The 19,772-nt window shown below is 36.3% G+C and overlaps 1 protein-coding gene across 1 annotated transcript; it reads left to right on the top strand.

Annotated features, from left to right (window-relative positions):
• The first annotated feature begins 85 nt into the window (after positions 1-85).
• On the top strand, positions 86-8,026 carry LOC113255636 (centrin-4). Its single transcript, XM_026499283.4, has 5 exons — positions 86-219; positions 1,439-1,585; positions 2,205-2,333; positions 2,940-3,077; positions 3,272-8,026. The coding sequence occupies exons 1-5, from the start codon at positions 217-219 to the stop codon at positions 3,359-3,361; spliced, it is 507 nt and encodes a 168-aa protein (XP_026355068.1). The 5' UTR covers positions 86-216; the 3' UTR covers positions 3,362-8,026.
• The last annotated feature ends 11,746 nt before the right edge of the window (positions 8,027-19,772 follow it).

Genomic DNA, 19,772 nt, shown 5'->3' with positions numbered 1-19,772 from the left:
TAGAGAGTAGAGAGAGGGGCCCGGCTTCAAGGGCCCTCTTTTCTAATTACTGGGTAGAATAACTGTCAATCAGTACGCAAGCCTGGTGGGCGGGGCTGCTTGAGAGGGCGCCAAGAGCGGCCTTAGCAACGGTTTCTGAATTGTGTAGGCTGCAGTTGGGCTGCGCAGCTAGCGGCTGAGACTGGGAGGTCCCCGCTGTGGGCACCGGCTGGTGACATGGTGAGTGCCAGGCCGTAACCCCTTGCTGGGCCGGGCTAGGGCTGAAGTTTCAACCCGGAGCAAGGAAGGCATTTTGTTTGGTTCATGAAATGTATTATTCACCTCCTGATCCTCCAGTGTCATTTAGTAACGCCTTCTCTCGTGGCCAACTAGAAGCACGTTGCCCGTGGCTCTAGGGACGCAAGAACGGTTCACTCGTTCCTCGTCGTCCCCACCAACCGCTGATGCCAGCACTCTGCCATAGGTTCCGTGATGGAAACAGAAACCACTGTTTAGCCAGAGCGGAATTGAATACTGTGAATAAGAGGCTTAGAAACTGTTGGAGGGTCTAGGCCTCTAAGGAAAGAGGTCCCGAACTCCGAAAACGTGGCCAGGTAGCTCCGCACTCAGCCACTGTTGGGAAGGTAAAGTTCTGAAGGCTGGAACTGTCGAGGCAAAGAGCACACCTGTGTATCTGCAGTCTAGGGACCAAGAATCCGCCGCTGCCGCCCCGTGAAACCGGAGACGAGGCGCACAAGAACGTGATCTGCAGCTGCTATGTCTGCCGCTACTGCTTCTTAATCCAAAACTGGAGATGATAGTGAAATAAGGCTGCAGAAAAACCCCAGGAGTAACTCTGTGACCTTGCTTGGCAACGGAAAATGGCACATAGCAGGAAGATGACCTTCACCTTACCTGGATACTGATAATTGGCCCAACATTTATTCTTACTCCGATCCCTGGAGTAGTTTTTCATCTGGAAAATGTAGTTTTTTCATTTCTCAGCTTCTGCAATATAGAAAAGTACACTAAAAGGTGGGAAAAGGTATTATGTTCCAATCAACCATATCCCACAAAATAAACAAATTTTATTGTGAGACATATAGGCCTGGATGAAAGGTGTGCCTTAGACACTACTTTTTACATACACCAAGTGAGGCCAGTTGTATTCTGACATAACATCTACTGTTGGAGCGTGAATGTGCCTTTGCCTCTTCTCTCTCTCAAAAAGCACTAGTTTGAAGAAAAGACTTAAGTGGTAAAAAGAACCAGGCTTTCCACCAAGATAGTAATAACTAAAAGCATAAATATTAGCAAAGGAAAAAGGGAAATTGCTGATGGCCATTATGTAGTAGGGAATATGGTTCTTGAATATGCTTATTATTTTTATCATCGATTATTCTGGTTCTGGTAAGTTTTCCAGTTACATAGTTTTTCACGCCCATTTGTATTTTTACAGGCATCCAACTACTGCACAGGTTCAGACCAATGGAAGAAAAGAGCAGCAAAACTTGAACTGAATGAAACCCAAAAGCAAGAAATTAAAGAGGCCTTTGATTTATTTGATGTTGATGGGTCTGGAACCATAGATGTGAAAGAATTGAAGGTTTTGAAATTACTTCTAATTCTTTTTTTTTTTTTTAAGATTTTATGTATTTATTTGACAGAGATAGAGACAGCCAGCGAGAGAGGGAACACAAGCAGGAGGAGTGGGAGAGGAAGAAGCAGGCTCCTAGCAGAGGAGCCTGATGTGGGGCTCGATCCCAGAACGCTGGGATCACGCCCTGAGCTGAAGGCAGATGCTTACTGACTGCGCCACCCAGGCGCCCCTGAAATTACTTCTAATTCTAAAACATTTTTAAAACCATCATTTATTTGTGGCAATCTTTCAATCTTTAACAGCAGCCTTCTAAAAGCTTGATATAAAATCTCTTCATTGTGGACACCTACACCCTCAGTATATATACCTGCCTCGTACTAATAATAACAAAACTGTATCTTGTTAGGCATTTTATTCTTGTCTTATGAATGAGTACAACAAAACCCAGGATGTGACAATGCCATATACTATGGCATAATAGGATTGCAACCTAGGCCTGCTGACCTGACTTTCTAGGTTTATGCCTAGTCCATAATGAAAAAGAGAAAATCTAGCCATTAATAGGTAATTTAAAAGCTAGGAAGGAGAATGTGGCATATTATAATTTATTTGCTTCCTATTTCAGATTGCAATGCAAGCCTTAGGATTTGAACCCAAGAAAGAAGAAATTAAAAAAATGATAGCTGAAATTGACAAAGAAGGAAATGGCACCATTACTTTTGAAGATTTTTTTGCCTTAATGAGTGTAAAAATGGTATAGTGATTTTATTTTTCAAAGAAATACAAGCAATAGCCTTCTACATTTTTGAACAATCAGAGGTTTCATAGAGGAAGAACTGGAATTAGGTCTTTAAAGATGGGTAGAATTTAGATAGATAGGAAGAGCAAGATTAAAGATATTTTCAGGGTAGTAATGAAGACTGTCCAGTGTGGAGAAGGTTGTTAGGAAATAATAAGGATATATGGCTGGATAGAGAGAATGGGGTCAGCATTTTGAAGGCTTGAATTCAGCAAACATCTCCTGAGTGCCCATTTTGCCAGGCACTATTCTAGAGAGCACTGGATGAGATAACCTCCCTGTTCTCTCACAGCTTACATTTTTGATAATGAATATCAGTTACTGGTGTTAATAATAGATACATTCTCTTTATCATCCTTGCTTCTTCCACTTTAACAAACCCTGAATATAGATACCTTGAGAGCAAATGTGAGTGCATTGGAATAATTGTTGAAAGTTATAGCAGTGAAGTTAGACCTCAGCTACCTGGTACATTGCTGCTCTAGACCTCAAACACCTATAAGTCCAATCTGATAGAATAAATGAAAGATTAGTGACATTTAATTGCTTCTGTTTTTAAAGAGTGAAAAAGATGAAAAAGAAGAAATATTGAAGGCTTTCAAATTATTTGATGATGATGATACTGGAAGCATAACGCTAAACAATATCAAGAGGGTTGCTAAGGAACTGGGGGAAAACTTAACAGATGATGAACTTCAGGTAATTTTTTACTTTTATAATTATAATTTACATGTATAATTATAACATACAATTACAATTTATATATAATTTATAGTTATAATTTAATTTAGTTGGACTCAAATACATTCAGAATAAAATTTATGTATTTGAATATTCATTTATATCATTATTCATTTTTAATGATTTCACATATATTTACATTTTGCTTACAGGAAATGCTTGATGAAGCTGATCGTGATAGGGATGGAGAAATAAATGAGGAAGAATTTTTGAGAATGATGAAAAAGACCACCCTTTATTAATACTTTTTTATTCCTTCTGCAAAGTTGTTAACAACATTATATTTGCTATACAGTTTCATATCTGAATGTATTCATTTTTGATTTTTAGTTTATATGCACAAATTTCTCTTGATGTCTAATCCATGTGAGAAGTTACATATTTCTACCAATATGTTGTTAAATCTACAGCACCAAGAAACAAAGAAAATGTAATGATTTTTGTGAACTATGGATCCCAAATCAGTATTAATTCCAACTGCTACTTTTAGAGCTCCAGGGTCTAAAGACTTAGAATTTTTTTAAGTTTAATGAAACTGACCCCACATCCAAATGAACTGTTTGCAAACAAGCAATTAGTTTCCCTCTTATTTTCCTTTTGTGCAACTCTTTAAAACTGATATTTGCTTTTCAATCAGTTATTCAGATATGTAAAGTATTAAATAAAATTGCCTAGCAACTACATTATTTGCTAGTTTTCCTCTTATAAAGACATTCAAAGCAGCACTTGCACTACGTAGATTTTCCTGTAAGTTTGACCCTGCAAGTGAGTGTTTAAAACCTCTGTCTTGGGAGGTGCTAGAGATTTTACATATGTTATCTCAATGTTACAACTTGGAAGCCGGTAGTATTAGCTCCATTTTATTACATACGAGAAAACTAAAGTTCAGAGAACTTAAAAATTGCTCAGTTATTCATAGATAATAAGACATGGATTCTAAATCTTGTATCCTTATGCTTCACTATGCATCTTTCCTATGGATAAAAATCTCAGGATAACTTAAGTGTATATTTTCTAACTCATTTACGATTACGACTCTTGTAATTTAACTTTGTTGTTGTTGTTGTTGTTGTTGTTTTTTATGAAAGAGCTGAACTGTTGGGAAAGGCAGTCTCAAGATACAGTCTTTTGATCCCCCACTGAGTGTTCCAGGCCCAAGGACTCGGCCTTGGGCCTGGAACACTTCCTTACCAAGAGAGAGAGTCTCTAGAACTTATGCTGGAATTGTCTGTGAATATCTTTCCATTTCAGACTCCATGTGTACTTTTTTCTGCTTAAGCATGTATATAATATGGTGCCCGTGTGTGTAATATGGCTCCTGGCCAACCCCACTCTGGAAGGGGATCTCCCCTTCGGAGAGGGTGGGGTCCTTCTGCTGCACAACAAGATGGCTGTTTACTGGCCAGTTGCCCTGTATAAGCTTCTGGGAGGGACCTGCTGGCCATGGGCAACCGACATTCACTACTGAAACTGATACTGCTCTGTCTCTTCTCTATATGAGTGAAGCATTGTTCTACTCAGTAGCTGACTGCATTGTGTTTTCCTTGGCAATTAAACTGATACCAAGATGCACTGGCAGAAGCTCTCAGATTTCTGCTCCTGATAATAGGCAACAGATGCCACTTGATAGATACAAACTCTTCTTAAACCTAAGTAATGGTCTTTGGAGCAAGAAAGGATTATAGAAAATTAACTTTAATTGCCCCATCTAGTTCACTTCTAGCTCAACTGAAATGAAGACTCACAAGAGAGGTTTTTTTCAATTGAAACTAGAATGGCATATATGCTTATGCTCATCCAGTGTTTCACAGTATCTTTAATTCCTAATTATGCAGCATTTCCTTCTAGGCTAAGATAGAACTAGTAAGCATGCTTCATATGTGAAAATTATGGCCTTTAAGTTGTTAAATGATTTATATTTTTAAGTGGGTAGTATACTTAAAAATACACATGAATAAGTTGAAAAAGTTCTAAATAGAAGTCTCTTCCTCATTCAATCCCCGGTTCTCCCCCAGACAGAATGTCGTTTATCATTACCTCAACATGGTACAGAAGTGGTAGCCAGTACATTGAGGCAAGAGACAGGAAAAAAGAGACCAGAAAGGAAAAAATAAAATTCTTTTTATTTGCAGATGACATTAGATAGATAGATGATAGATAGATAGATAGATAGATAGATAGATAATCCCAAAGAATTTAGAGATTGCTGGATGCAAAGTTGTTATGAAAATACAAATATAAGCACAATTCTATTTTTACAAACTAGGTATGAGTAATTAGAAAATTAAAGAGGCTATTAATAGTATTAAAAATATAAAAATCTTATCACTGAATCTAATGAAGAGATACAGGTCTTCAACATCAAAAACTCTAAGAGTACTGAGAGAAGATCTAAATAAATGGAGGAATATTATTATATTCATGGATTGGAAAACTCAATATTATACAGCTGTCAATTCTCCCTTTATTGATCTATAGCATATAGTGCAATAAAAATCCTAGCCTATGTGAAACTTGACAAGCCTATTCTAAAATTTATATGGAAATCCAAGGGACCAATACAGACTCGAAGAACAAGGTGAGAAGCTAGCTTGCCTGACTATCAAGATTTAGTATAGGATCATAGTAATTAGAATAGTGTGGTGATAGCTAGGATAGGATAATGGACCAGTGGAATAGAATAGAAAGTCCTGAAACAGACTGTATGTATATGGCCATTGATTTAGGATACAGGTAACTGCAGAGTAGTGGGATATTTTCATTATAATAAATTGTTCCCAGTCAGTAGGATATCCAAAAAGAATAAAAGAAAATATGACCTCCAACCTGACACTATACGTAAAAACTAATTCTAAATTATTATTGATCAAGACATAAAAGGTAAGAATATATGATCATGACCTTGAGATCAGATTCCTAATTAGGAAACAAAAACCAATAACTTTAAAGGAAAACACTGATAAATTATACTATAAGAACTTCTCTTCATGAGAGAATGAAGACATAAGCTACTAAGTGGAAAAAAATATTTTCAGTAAATCTACCTGACTAAATACTTGTATGTAGAACATATAACTTTTAAAAATCTTTAAGAAAAGCCCAATTTTTAAAATCAAAGGACTTGAGTAGGCACTTCATAGAGAAGGATATGAAAATGGTCAAAAATATGTGAAAAATTAATCAAAATAAGGAATGTAGTAGGCTGAATAATGGCCTCCAAAAAGATCCATGTTCTAATCCCTAGAACCTATGAATATTATATGACAAAAAACCACACAAACAAAAAGCAACTTTGCATTATGATCAAATTAAGGACTATGAGTTAGATTTCCTGGATTATCTAATGGGCCCTAAAGGTAATCACAAGTATCTTTATAAAAGTGAGGCAGAAGACACTAATATAATCACCGAGGCAGAAAATATTGTTGCCAGAATGGCATGGATTTTCATGAACATTCTTACGTGTTTCACAGTATCTTTAATTCCTAATTATGTAGCATTTCCTTCCAGACTGAAGAAAAATAAAAATACTAAAGATATGATGAAGCAATGTGCCTATAAGCCCAGGAATGCTGGCAGCCGTCAGGAGCCAGAGGAGTTAAAAAAAAGCTTCAGGAGGGAGTGTATCTTGGCTGGCACTTTGATCTGGGCCCAGTAAAACTGATTTTGAACTTCTGGACTCCAGATCTGTGAGAGAATAAATTTCTGTTGTTTTAAGACACCAAGTTTGTAATCATTTGTTACAGCAGTCACAAAAAATTAACACAAGGGCAATACAAGTTAATATCATCCTGAGATAGCACTATAAATCCAGCAGCATGGGTAAAACTAAAATAATAATTCAAAGTATTGCTAAGAATGTGAAACAATGGAAATTCTCAACTACTGCTGTACATTGCTTCAGCTGTTTTGAAAACAGTTCGCATAATTCTATAAAGATGAACATATGCCTATGTCATGACCAGCATGTATTTCTATATACATATCCAACAGAAATACGTGCACATGTATGCCATGAGCCATACAAAAAATATTCCATGGCAGCAATATACATAATAGTCAAAAACTGAAAACACTCTAAATGTTCATCAACAGTAAAATGTATAAATTGTTACATATTTATATAATGGAATGCATCTAGCAATGAAAAAGATTCACCAACATACAGCCACATGGATGAATTGCAAGCATAGCACTGATTGAAAGAAACCAAAAACAAAAATATATGTTCTGCAGAGATGCCATTTCTATAAAGTTTAAAACCAGGCATATCTGAACTGTAGAGTTAGAAGTCATGACAGTGGGAAAAGGGAGGAAGTAGGAGGCTAAGGGGGCTTGCACGGGATTTCTGAAGTGTTGGCAACTTCATGTATCTTGGCTTATACAGTAATTACCTATGTGTTTACATTGTCTTAACCCATTAAGCTGTTTTTTTAGCTTGTTCATTTGTGAGTATTGTACTTCAATAAAAAAGTTTTAAAGATCATTCATGTCCATATTGTTAGGCATCATGATTTTTGTCATTTACACTAGCGACATAGAGATAGTCCCAGGGTAAGGAAAATTGATCAGCCAACACGCTGACATATTAGAGAGGGCTGCCAAACATCCAATTGCAACAGGACCTAGTGGACCTTCATTTGTTCTCCACTCCTTATTAATCATCAGAGCCAATACTAGAAAGAAACAATGTCCGTAATTAACATGCAAACGTTTTCAAACAAATACATTTCTGTTACATCTTAGTTATATCCATTTTTTGATGCTAATGTATAATTATGCCCTATTTTTCCCTTGATCAATCTTGCTACAGGTTTACCAGTTTTGTTAGAATTTTTAAAGAATTGACTTTGTTTATCCTCTCTATTGTGCCTTTGTTTTCTATGTTATTAAATTTATTTTTATTTTACTTCCTCCTCTGTTTATTGGTTTTTTGCTTTTTACTTTTAAGGTTACTTCTTTCTGTTACTAATGTTCAGCATTTTTTTTTCCTAAGGGTAAAATTTTTCCTCAAACATCCCCTCTAAATATACATTTCAATATGCAGTAGGTTTACTGTGATTTCATCCTAAATTTTAAAAATTTTATTGATTTATTATAAGTTATTAATACAAGTGTGCTCTTTGCTTTCCAAATATACAGGGAATTCTTTAATTTTTAAAAGCTGCTTTTTGATAACGATTTATAGATGAATTGCATTATTGTCAGGAAGTGTCATCTGTATAATAACAATTATTTGAAAATTGTTGAAACTTACTCTTGTGCTTTTAAAACATGTTCACAAATTCTTTGATGTTCCTACCATCAACAGGAAGAGTCCTACTTTTCCTCCCTTTGAATATGAGTTGTCCGTAGTGACTTACTTGTAAATCAATAGAATGTAGTGGAAGTGACACTGCAGGACTTGTGACAATAGGTTAGGAAAGGTGATATCGCTTCTGCCTGGCTCTCTTTCTGAGCACCCAACCTGGGAATCCAGCCACCATGCTATGGTACGTAGTCATGTGGAACAACCACATGGAGGTATTCTGGGCATAGCTGAGGATTCCAGCCACTGGCTAGCACCAACTGCCAGACAGATAAGTTAGTAAGTCTTTAGATGGTTCCAGCATACAGCCTTTGCGCCACCATAGCTGATTCCGAGTAGAGACAAGATGTCCCCACTGAGCCTTGCCTAAAACGTAGATTTGTAAGCAAAATAAATGCTGTTATTGTTTTAAACCAGTACATTTTGGGATCGTTTGTTGAGCAACAGTAGAGTACAACATACATCCTAGACATTATAGTTTACCTTTAATTAGTATTTTTACAATTCCGCCCACGGAATTTTACAACAACTTAACTCCATTTACTTCTCTGACCTATTGTGCTATTGTCATGTATTTTACTTCTCTTTATAATCAGATTATTATCATTTGTCTTTTATAAACCAGTCTATTTCATTTAGATTACTTACATACCCTTTCTGGTGCTCTTCATTCCTTTATGCAAGCCTTTGGTTCCATCTGGGATCATTTTCTTCAGGCTAAATAAGTCTTTAGCATTTGTTGTGGTGAAGATCTACTGGTGATAAATTCTCTCAGCTTTTGTTTGTCTGAAAAGGCCTTAATTTTTGCCTTCTTTTCTTTTTTTGAGTAATATTTTACTATGTATAGAATTCTAGATGAAATGGCAAGAGGGTCTTTATTTAAAAATTTTTAGCCTTTTAATGTCATTCCATTATGTGTTGATTTCCATAATTCTGTAGCTTCATCGTTGATTCTTTGAAGACAATGTGTAGAGTTTTTTGCCCTCTAAGTGCTTTTAAGATTTTTCTGTTTGTCCTTATTAGCAAGTATAAGATGAACCCAGGTGTGGTTTTCCTTATATTCTACATGAGATTCATAGTGTCTTGATTCTGTGGTTTGATGGCTTTTAATCAGCTTTGAAACAACTTAAGCCAGTATTTTTTCAAATACTGTTTCTGAGCCATCATCTCCTCTTTCTAGAACTCCAATTAAATAAATGCATGCTAGACTTAATCACTATTCTTCATATGTCTCTCACACTCTTTTTGGTGTTTTCTATCCCCTTTTCTCTCTGTGCTTCAAACTAAATATAGTTGTTTTCCAGTTTACTGGAAGTTCTCTAAAAGATTCCAGGTCTCTGTTGAAATTCTCCACATTCTCTTCAGTTTTACTGAACACATGAGTTATCTTTATTTTGAAGTCCCTGTCTGATTACGTCCATAGCTTATCTCTAGGTTGATTTTTGCTGTTCTTTTAAATTGTGGCTTTTAATTATTTGGTTCTTTTTTTTCTTAGCTAGATATTGTGGATGAAAAATTGGGGAGACTTTAAATGCTATCATCTTCTTTCACAGAAGGTTGAGTTTTCTTCCAGCAGGTATATAAAATATAGAAGGATACTTTTGGTTCTTTTGAGAAATGGTTTTCATCATTATTAAGGATCTTCTATTTCATGTTTGCCCTTACTTCCAGATGTAATACTTCTGCATTGACTAAAAGCCCAGGGTGCTGACTGACACCACCCTGCCCCCTTCACCTTGCCTGGGCTTGAACTCAAATTTTAATCTTTGCAGCATCACAGAACTATTTAATTAAACTTTTGCTTAGCTCTTTATTCTCTCAGATGCTGTTTCTGCTGCATTTTTGGAGTCTCACCCTCGGCATCTGTAACTAAGGAGTTAGCCAGTGATGGGAGGAGATGTGTATTTGGGCAGTTTTTCAGTTAACTTTACCTGAATCTCCGCTCTGTGTAATTTTTCTTCCCAAGTGCTAGATACTTTGGCATCCTCAAATTCCAACCTGTTTCTCCTTCAGCTCAATAAGGTTTCTGCCTTTCTGCTTGGGGCCTAGTTCTCCTATTTGTTTGTTTGTTTAGTTGTTTATTTATTGTTTTTATTTAAATTCCATTTAGTTAACATATAGTGTAATATTAGTTTCAGGTGTACAGTATAGTGATTCAACACTTACATACAATGCCCAGTGCTCATTACAAGTGTGCTCCTTAATCTCCATCACCTATTTCACCCATCCCCCAACCCCCCTCCCCTCTGGTAACCATCATTTATTCTCTATAGTTAAGAGTCTGTTTCTTGGTTTGTTTCTCTCTTTCTTTTTCCCTTTATTCATTTGTTTTGTTTCTTAAATTCCACGTATGAGTGAAATCATATGGTATTTGTCTTTCTCTGACTAGCTTATTTCACTTAGGAAGTACTCTCTAGCTCCATCCACATTGTTGCAAATGGCAGGATTTCATTCTTTTTTATGGCTGAGTAATATTCCGTTATTCACTTCTTTATCCACTCATCAGTTGATGAATACTTGGGCTCTTCCCATAATTTGGCTATTGTTGATAATGCTGCTATAAACATCAGGCTGCATGTATCTCTTTGAATTCGTATTTTTGAATCCTTTGGGTAAATACCTTAGTGCTACAATTACTAGATCATAGGGTAGTTCTATTTTTAGCTTTTTGAGGAATCTTCATATTGTTTTCCAGAGTGGCTTTACCAGTTTGCATTTCCACTAACAGTGTAAGAGGGTTGCCCTTTTTCTGCATCCTTGCCAACACCTCTTGTTTCTTGTGTTGTTAATTTTAGCCATTCTGACTGGTGTGAGATGATAGCTAAAGAATTTATAAAACTCAACACCCAAAAAACAATCCAGTTTTAAAAAATGGGCAGAAGTAGACATTTTTCCAAAGAAGACATGTAGGTTGGCCTACAGACACATGAAGAGATGCTCAACATTACTCATCATCAGGGATCTTTCCCCAATTTTTTTGAATTGGAAAATGCTCTCAGGGAAAAAGTCATGATGAGTATAGCGCTCCTCTCCAGTGCTTCGCTTCTCTCAAGGATTGCAGATTTTCCTTTCCAATCTTGCCTGAACTGGGTACTTTCCTGCTCCTTCACCAGTTTTTTCATATAGTAGCTTTTACAGTTCTCTTCAGCAGGAAGATGAGTTCATCATATCCTGAACTAGAAATATCAATATTCTTTTCAGGAAAATAAATCTGATGGATCCCCCTGGCCTGGCATTGGGAGAGACTGCTGGCTGAAAGGCCAGTTAAGAGGCTACTGCAATCATTGAAACAAGGGATGGTAAGGATCTAACAGACAGCTGCATTTGGTTTGGAAAAAAAATAGGTGTGATTCAAATCTTTCATTCATGCTCTCTTATTTTCATTCACAGAACTCTGATGAAAGAGTAATATTAAGTAACAGTTACTGAGTTAGGTACTGTTCTACCTCCTGTACATGGACTTTCTTAAATCCTATCCCAAGGGATAGGATATGGTTTGATTTTACAGACAAGAAAACTAAGATACAGATGGTTTAAGTGAGTCGCTCAATATCACCTAGACAATAAATAAATGGCTCATTTGGACTTTGAGTCAGGCCTGCTGGCTCCACCCTCTGTGTTCTTAAGCACTGTGCTCTCATCATTCCTTGCAACAGGTGCTATCTTTTAAGTGGGGAAGGTTGATAGCCCATATTCCAAAGGGAGAAAAGCAGACAAATGGATTCAGTGGTTCCTGAACACTTTTTGTTATTGTTTGGAAAAGTGAGTGGAGTAATACTGAAGGAAAGTGATAAATCCAGAGAAGTGAAACCAATGAAAAAGATGAATTTGTTTTTCTTTTTTAAATGAAAGAATAGATTTAAATCTTTTTAAGTTCAATAGTTGAGAGTCATGAGGTGGCCAAGAGTAGGCAGTCAAGGCAAGTGGATAACTTGGAAGATCAGAGACTGATTATAGTGATAAAAGTTATTACTTGAGGGGCGCCTGGGTGGCACAGCAGTTAAGTGTCTGCCTTTGGCTCAGGGCGTGATCCCGGCGTTATGGGATCGAGCCCCACATCAGGCTCCCCTGCTATGAGCCTGCTTCTTCCTCTCCCACTCCCCCTGCTTGTGTTCCCTCTCTCGCTGGCTGTCTCTATCTCTGTCAAATAAATAAATAAAATCTTTTTTTTTTTAAAAAAAGTTATTACTTGATATTTTATATATGGACATTTCCTCCCAAAATCATTTTCCCTTGCTTTCTTGGTGATGGCTCATTTTAACCACAAAATTTTAAGTACCGGTTTAAATATTTATTGGATGAAGCAAGAGGGAAGTATAATTCTAACCGTAAAAGCTCATGTTACTTCATCTTAACCCACTGGAATCAGGGGGTTGGTCATACATGATGGAGGATGGAGGTCACCCCACTAGAGGGCGTTGAGGTCTTGTCTCAGTTTGGTGAATGAAGGTGTGGTTTGATTTTATGCTTATTTTGATAGTTTGATGTAAATCAGAGGATTCAAGGAAAGAACAAAGTTAAAGATGTAATTCATCTAGCACAATTTGGGGAAAGATTTACATAAATTGTATTATTCTTTATCTCACTTTCATAATTAATCATGTTAATTAAAAGTCAAGAATTGCACTTAAAACCAAATCTAACACTACTCAAAACGTAAGCCATGGAATTATGGGGGAAATATATTATTTGAAGATTTTTTAAAAATATTTTTTCCCTCCAATGTAATTTTGAAGATGTTTGACATTTTCCTCTATGAAGTAGGAATAAAATTGTTTCATACAAAAATGACTAGAAAGAAGAGACTTACTAAACTGATGACAGTGGTTACTTCTGGGGGAGGAGAAGGTAAAGGTATTTGCTTTTTATTCACCATAACTACATATGGTTTGAATTTTTATGAATATAAATTTTATAATTTAAATAAAAAGTAAAAAATTCAGTTGCATTTAAAAACTGGGTTAGGATGCCAATTTAAAATTAATTAGAAATGTAAGTCCAAGTTTATATAATCTGCCTAAATATGAATAAATACAGTGTCTAAGTGATACAAATAAGCATTCTACAATAAGAATCAAAAAGGAAGGTGTTACACTGTATATTTTAGCATCTCTTGTGTTGTATACTGGTTAGTCACCTATAGGCTCTGAGGTCTTAAAAAATGAAACTTATTTAATTTGTTCGAGCCCTAAATATACCAGTTTACTTGAGAATTGAATACTTTTTTTCTTCACACTTAACATGGTTTTATAGAATTCAGTTTGGGAAAAACCAGCATGTACAAAAGAACTAACTACGTATAAACAAAGAAACACCCATAGTCAAAGTAAATTATGTTCTCAAATAAGGTCCTTTAAATTAATTTTAAGGGAATGAAAAAATATGTAAGTACACTGTATTACATTATTTCTTTCTGTCTTTTTATTAGAAATAGGTAAGTACCTTTTACTTCTCTTGGAAATACTGTGGATAACTCACCTATCAAACCATATAAAAATAATGAAGTAAAAACCCATAAAGTAGCATGTGAGTAGCAACCCCATGCTATCACTTACAAAACACCTCTGAACTGCTGTGCCCTTGGTGGGGGCTAAGGGATTGGACACAAGAAGTGTCATGGTTCTCATGTTTTTGCTGCTAATCCAATCAAAAGGCACTCTTTCTGCCCTAAGGACTAGAGTTGAAATATCCCTTCCATCAACACAGTATGGGAATATCACTGAGGCATTTGGCCAGAGAACAAAGGGCACACAACTTTTTGCCAAGCATGTTGAAAGGAGAGAACATTTTAGGAATACTACTTATCAAGTTAAAATTTAAAATTAATTTTGAGCAGTCAGATAAGCAAATAGAAATAAGGCCTCTGATGATAGAAACAACAGATGAGAATACTCTGGGACACGCTAAAGAATCAGCAGAGTGTAGATAATGAGGAAAAAAACAGCTATCTAATTTGAGCAAGTGTAGAGACCATTTTCTTACCTATGGTTGGCTGAGCATGTAGTGTGTATGTGTGTGTGTGGGTGTGTGTACATGCGCATGCGTGTGCACCAGCCATTGTGTGTAAATAATGTCACCTCTCCCCAGCTGTGTATTTTTAGTACATTTTAGTATGAAATTATGCATAAACTGTTAGTAATTATTTTTCAAAATAAGTTCAGTCCTCCTTCAAGTCCTATTTATTATTTATTTACTATAAAATGTAGGTTAAAGAATCCTATCAGTTATCTAACATGAATTGACACGATCTAATTTACAAAGCCAAAACTTCTTGCCCCAACTACATAAAACATGATAAAGATTAAATAATGATTATTTTTGTCTGAATATGTTAGGTGTTGGTGGAAAAAAACACTCATTCTTAATGTCCCCGAATATTTCCTACCTATTGTTTCAATATTATATCATGGAATCCTTCATGCCATTCATTTTTCAAAAACGTAATTACTCGGATTAATTGGAAATTCAGTATAAATGGCTTCTAGTTCTCGTGCTGTTAATCTGTGTTGAACAGTATTAAAAATCTGCCTTACAAAGAATATAAATTTCCTAACTAAAATCTACTAAACAAAATTATAATCAGTAAAGCTCACATTTTTAAAGCTTCTGCCAACTTCTCAATTGTTTCAGAAAATCTGTAGTCAGTTGCAGTCTTGTTTCCTCATCTCTTTTTATTCAAAAGTGGAAAATTTGAACTCTCCTAAGTCGTGTTGATGCCTGTGAGTAAGCAAAATAGGTAACACATCAACCATGGAGTATGACTAGGGGTACAGAAAAGGTCCAGTGAGTTCAAATGTGCTATTCCACAGCTGGGTGTGACTAGGATTACTTCTGGTTTAGATGATAAAGTTGGAGTCATTGTCTCTGTAGCAGAAAATTAACAGACATATGGAGTGTGCTATGGACAGACAACTCATTTCTAGTCCTCAGGTCACCATTTTACTAGATTGGACACTTTGGCCAAGTCACCTAACTTCTCTGGGTTTCCTATTGCAGCATATATAAAAGGTGGATAAGAGCTATCTGTCTAAAAAGTACTATCATACTGCTGAAAACTCAGATGACAAGGGAAAACTTTTATTTATCAAATATATGAAACCCACAGAAAATAATATAACAGGCACCATGCATTTACCAGCTAGATTTAAAAGATGCAATTTGCTGAAATTTAAACAAATCTCATTCTTAAGAAAAAATAAAACATTACACATATAGCAAAAGTCACTCCCTTGCCTTCACTCTTATTTTTCCCTTTCTTCTCAGAAGTAGTTGGTATGTATAACTTCCAGACAAATGCTTTTACTTTTACTATACAAGTATGTATCCCTAAAATTATAAACTATTGTATTGTCTTAGGTATTTCAAAATGTACATGATAGCATATGTAAATATCCTTTACAGCTTGATTTTTGGCTTGACATTATACTTTTGAGATTCATTTACATTGATACTTGTTATTATTATTCATTCGTTTCAACTTCTCTGTACAATTCTGTTACCTGAACAAACAGTGTATATATTTATTTTTTTACAAAAAGTTAGACTGTTTCCATATTTGTACTTCTAGGAAAAACACTATAATGAACATCTTTACATTTTCTAGGATAGCCACTGTCTTAGCTTGGGCTACCATGACCAAATGCCATACACTGGGTGGTTTAAACAACAGAAATTTATTTTCTCACAGTCCTAGAGGCTGGAAGTCCAAGATTGGGGTACCAGCATGGTTGGGCTCTGGTGAGAGCTCTCCCCTGGCTTGCAGACAGTCACCTTCTAGCTATGTCATCACATGGCAGAAGGAGGGGTAATGAGAGGCAGGGGGAGAGAGAGATATACCTCTTCTTATGCTATCAGTTAAGGCCCCACCCATATGATCTCATTTAACCCTAATTACCTACTAAAGACCCAATCACCAGATATAGTCATATTGGGGGTCAAGGCTTCAACATATGAATTTTGGGAGGACGCAATGCAGTCCATAGCATCCATTTGTGGTAAAATTGCTAGTTTATATGGAATCCACGTCTTCAACTTTTCTAGATATTTCCAAATTGCTCTCCAAAATGGTTGCAATAATTTAGACGCCCACCAGCAAGCATATAGATGATGGGGGTATTTTTAAAAGAACTTATAAATTCCGAATCTAAGATAGAGGGTACAATCTTTTTAAGTTGCAACTTCTTTTTCTTATTCCACCATTATCTGGAAAGTCTTCTTCCAAGTAGCTGTCTAAACATTGGTTTCTGCCAACCAGTTCTTTCATTTGCAGCCATGATACTGCAATGAAGTGGTGTGTTCTCTTTTCTAATCCCAAAACTAATGAAAAACACTGACCTGAATCAATAGTTTCATTTAGGGGTCAGTGTTGTGGAGTAGAACTACTCAGTGGATTCAAAGTGAAAGCTAGTGTTCTTTTCCAGAGAAGCCAGGTCTCCTTTGCTGGGAACAAAAGATAACAAAGTTTCAAGCCCACTGCAGTAGAGCCCCTTCAGATCCAATCATCTCTGGTTCCAGTTGTGAAAAGCCAGTGTTCTTTATCATCCACGGTGATTTTTCTTTTTTCCAATAGCGTATTTAATGTTCCTTAAAATGGTTTAAATGGCATTTGATTCTCTCTCTCTCCTTCACTCTGACTTCCCCCAATTTTAACATTTTGCTTTCTTATTTCTTCAGCACTCAGGAACCCTATTTTCCTTTTGTTAATGTAATACTTCCTCATGCAAAGCTAGGGGCGTTCTATTTGCCCCCTGAGGTACTAGTCTGTGAATTGAGAAGAGTCTGTTTAGAGAAAGAGATGGTTTCAATCATGTAGACAGTCTATGAATCAAAGGGATTTTTCAGAGTGAGTTAAACAATCTATTTTCCTTCCTGTATGTGTCACCATTTTTCTGGAAACTCTTACTTATCAGGTAAAACTCTACTTAGGGAGGTTCTCTGACAGCTTAATCATGGTTACATTGGATCCCACAGCGAAGCCAGAAAGCTGAAAGTGTTTGCAGCTCTCATTTCCGTGGCAACTGTCTGAAGGGCCAAATATAGGAGCATTATTTCTCTGTAGGACCCAGCAGAAGGAGTAACTGGGTGGAGAGGAAAACCCCTTTTAGTCAGAAATTTTTCTTTAGGAGGTCAAGACCTTTGAAAAATTAATGGAAAAGTACCACAATACCTTTACATGTATTTTTTTTTAATGCTTCATTGTTCTTAGCTAGGGAACTTGATATTTGCACGTCATAATGAATCCATTTCCCCTTCACTGTCCCTTGTTCCCTCTTTCCATGTCTGTCAGTTTATCCATTCCTTATTCTTATCACTATAACATGATGCCTGTCTAACCTAGCAGAATCTACAAAAAATATTAAAAATTAATACATGCTATCATTTCATAAATAATCCTATACATACCTGTAGCCTTCTGAGTGATGAACCAATAAATACCTGTCTAATTAGTGCTATGCACATTCCCTGAATTATCTGGGGAAAAAAGTTCTCTGAGCAAGAGTCAACATGGGGTAGTTGAATAGCTTTACATTCCTCTTGCCTTAGATCTTTATTATTTAATCTCAAAGACCCTGAATTTTTAGAATATTTCTCTCATACTCAAATTAGGCCATTTTTGGATAACCTACCTTTGTCTTTGGCATGAAATATCAAGAAATCACTGTAATGCTGCTCTTTATGAAGGGAGGGAGGAATGTCTCTATGCCACACTATTGAGCAATATACATAATACACATGAAAAGACTTAGGTTAAGGTGTTTGCATCTTCAAAGGAAAACCTGAACATTTCTATATGTCAGGCCGTTTGGCTCTTCATGGCCACAACCTTAATTTCTACTCCTTAGGAGCTGTTCTAGATAAAAAGGATCTTATAGCTCGAATATATACATACATAACTAGGGCAAATGAGCATCATTTTTAGAGCTAGAAATTCAATTGGGTCATTAGTAAGATCATTATTGGGACACCTCTTTTGAAGTCACTGATTAACCTATTAAAATTAATGTCATTCTTCATTCCTTTATTAGGGTCAAAGTGGGACAGAGAATTAAGGCAGTTATCCAGCTAGAGTAAAACCCTTTTAATTATTGCAACACAGCTGTGTCTTCAGTCTATGTTTTTAGCTCCCATTTATTATTTCTTAGTGGTCATTTACCAAATTTTTTATTTCATTTCTCTTACAATAGTTGTTTGTTTTTTTTTAGAAACACCAGTAAATTCTGCCATTATTTGTTACGAAACAAGTCCTGAGAAGAAAGAGCTACATAAATGGACCAAAAGCATAAAAGCTGTCAATAGGTAAAATTTCTCCCCAAGTTGTCCTCAATTAAGCTGTTAACATGAAGAACCACATTCTTGAGTCCTTAAACACTAAAAAGGAATTGTATGTTTATAATTCCTATGTTATACACATTCCTATGTATATAATCCTTATTTTACATTTGTGATTGGTGTGTGTATATGTGTATACTTATATACACATACACACACTCATGAAACAAATGATTCATATCTACAGTTTCTTGATTTTGTTTTGCTTCTTTGGATGCATGCTTTTTGTCTTTGGAACCCCAAAGAGCAAAATGTTTTATTTTTGTTTATTAATATTGTTGATAGTAGTAACAATAGAGTCCTAGTTCTATACTGAAATACTGGTTAGTTAATGGTTTCTTTATATATATGATACTACATCCCAAAAATCTATAATCAGTAGAAGAGATTTTGTAAACTAAAATCTCTTGTAAAAGAGACTTGTAAACTACTAGTAGTAGTTGTTTTGCTATGATTTCTAAAAGAAGGAAACACTCCATGCATTTTAGGGGAAAGCTGTTGGGTACTAGGGCTGGGATGGCATCCCTTACTTCCTTCAAAGCTTGGGAAGAGGGGCATCTCAAAAGGGTGTGGCTCACGCCCATGTTCTCTGTGGAAAACTAACCCTGGGACCCCCACCCTCCTCCTTGGTCTCTCTGAGGTCTCATGAGCTGGTAGCTCTCTCATGGTTTGTGGAGTGGCCAAAAGTAGTGCCAGGCTCTAGACATGTCCCTATTTCTGCTCTTCAAAGAGAAGAGTATTTTGATCTGTTTTAAAGAGAATTGAGTCACTCATGTAACTATGGGAGGCACAGGGATGTATCTGGTGCTTGGGTGCATGAAGCCAGGATCAAATCCTCCCAGAGCTCTCTCTCCTTCCCTTGCTTGTCCCTGCTTCTCTCAGATTGTTTGTGCTCTTCCACAGAAGAGATTCTTCTGCACAGGAGAAGTCAGCCACCCACTGCAGCAAAGCCTCGCATCTCTATGTACCACAGAGATAAGCCAGGACCTGTGCAACTGACCTGGCTAGGGGTGGAA

The sequence above is a fragment of the Ursus arctos genome, unplaced genomic scaffold, assembly GCF_023065955.2.
Source record: "Ursus arctos isolate Adak ecotype North America unplaced genomic scaffold, UrsArc2.0 scaffold_11, whole genome shotgun sequence".
NCBI lineage: Eukaryota > Metazoa > Chordata > Mammalia > Carnivora > Ursidae > Ursus > Ursus arctos.
This window is presented reverse-complemented; position numbering and strand designations above follow the sequence as displayed.

What these genes read in the sequence shown, in the direction of transcription:
- LOC113255636 (XM_026499283.4), top strand. An exon ending in TAGATGTGAAAGAATTGAAG is followed by an intron (nt 1,586 to 2,204) that starts GTTTTGAAATTA and finishes TTCCTATTTCAG; the next exon opens with ATTGCAATGCAAGCCTTAGG. An exon ending in CCTTAATGAGTGTAAAAATG is followed by an intron (nt 2,334 to 2,939) that starts GTATAGTGATTT and finishes CTGTTTTTAAAG; the next exon opens with AGTGAAAAAGATGAAAAAGA.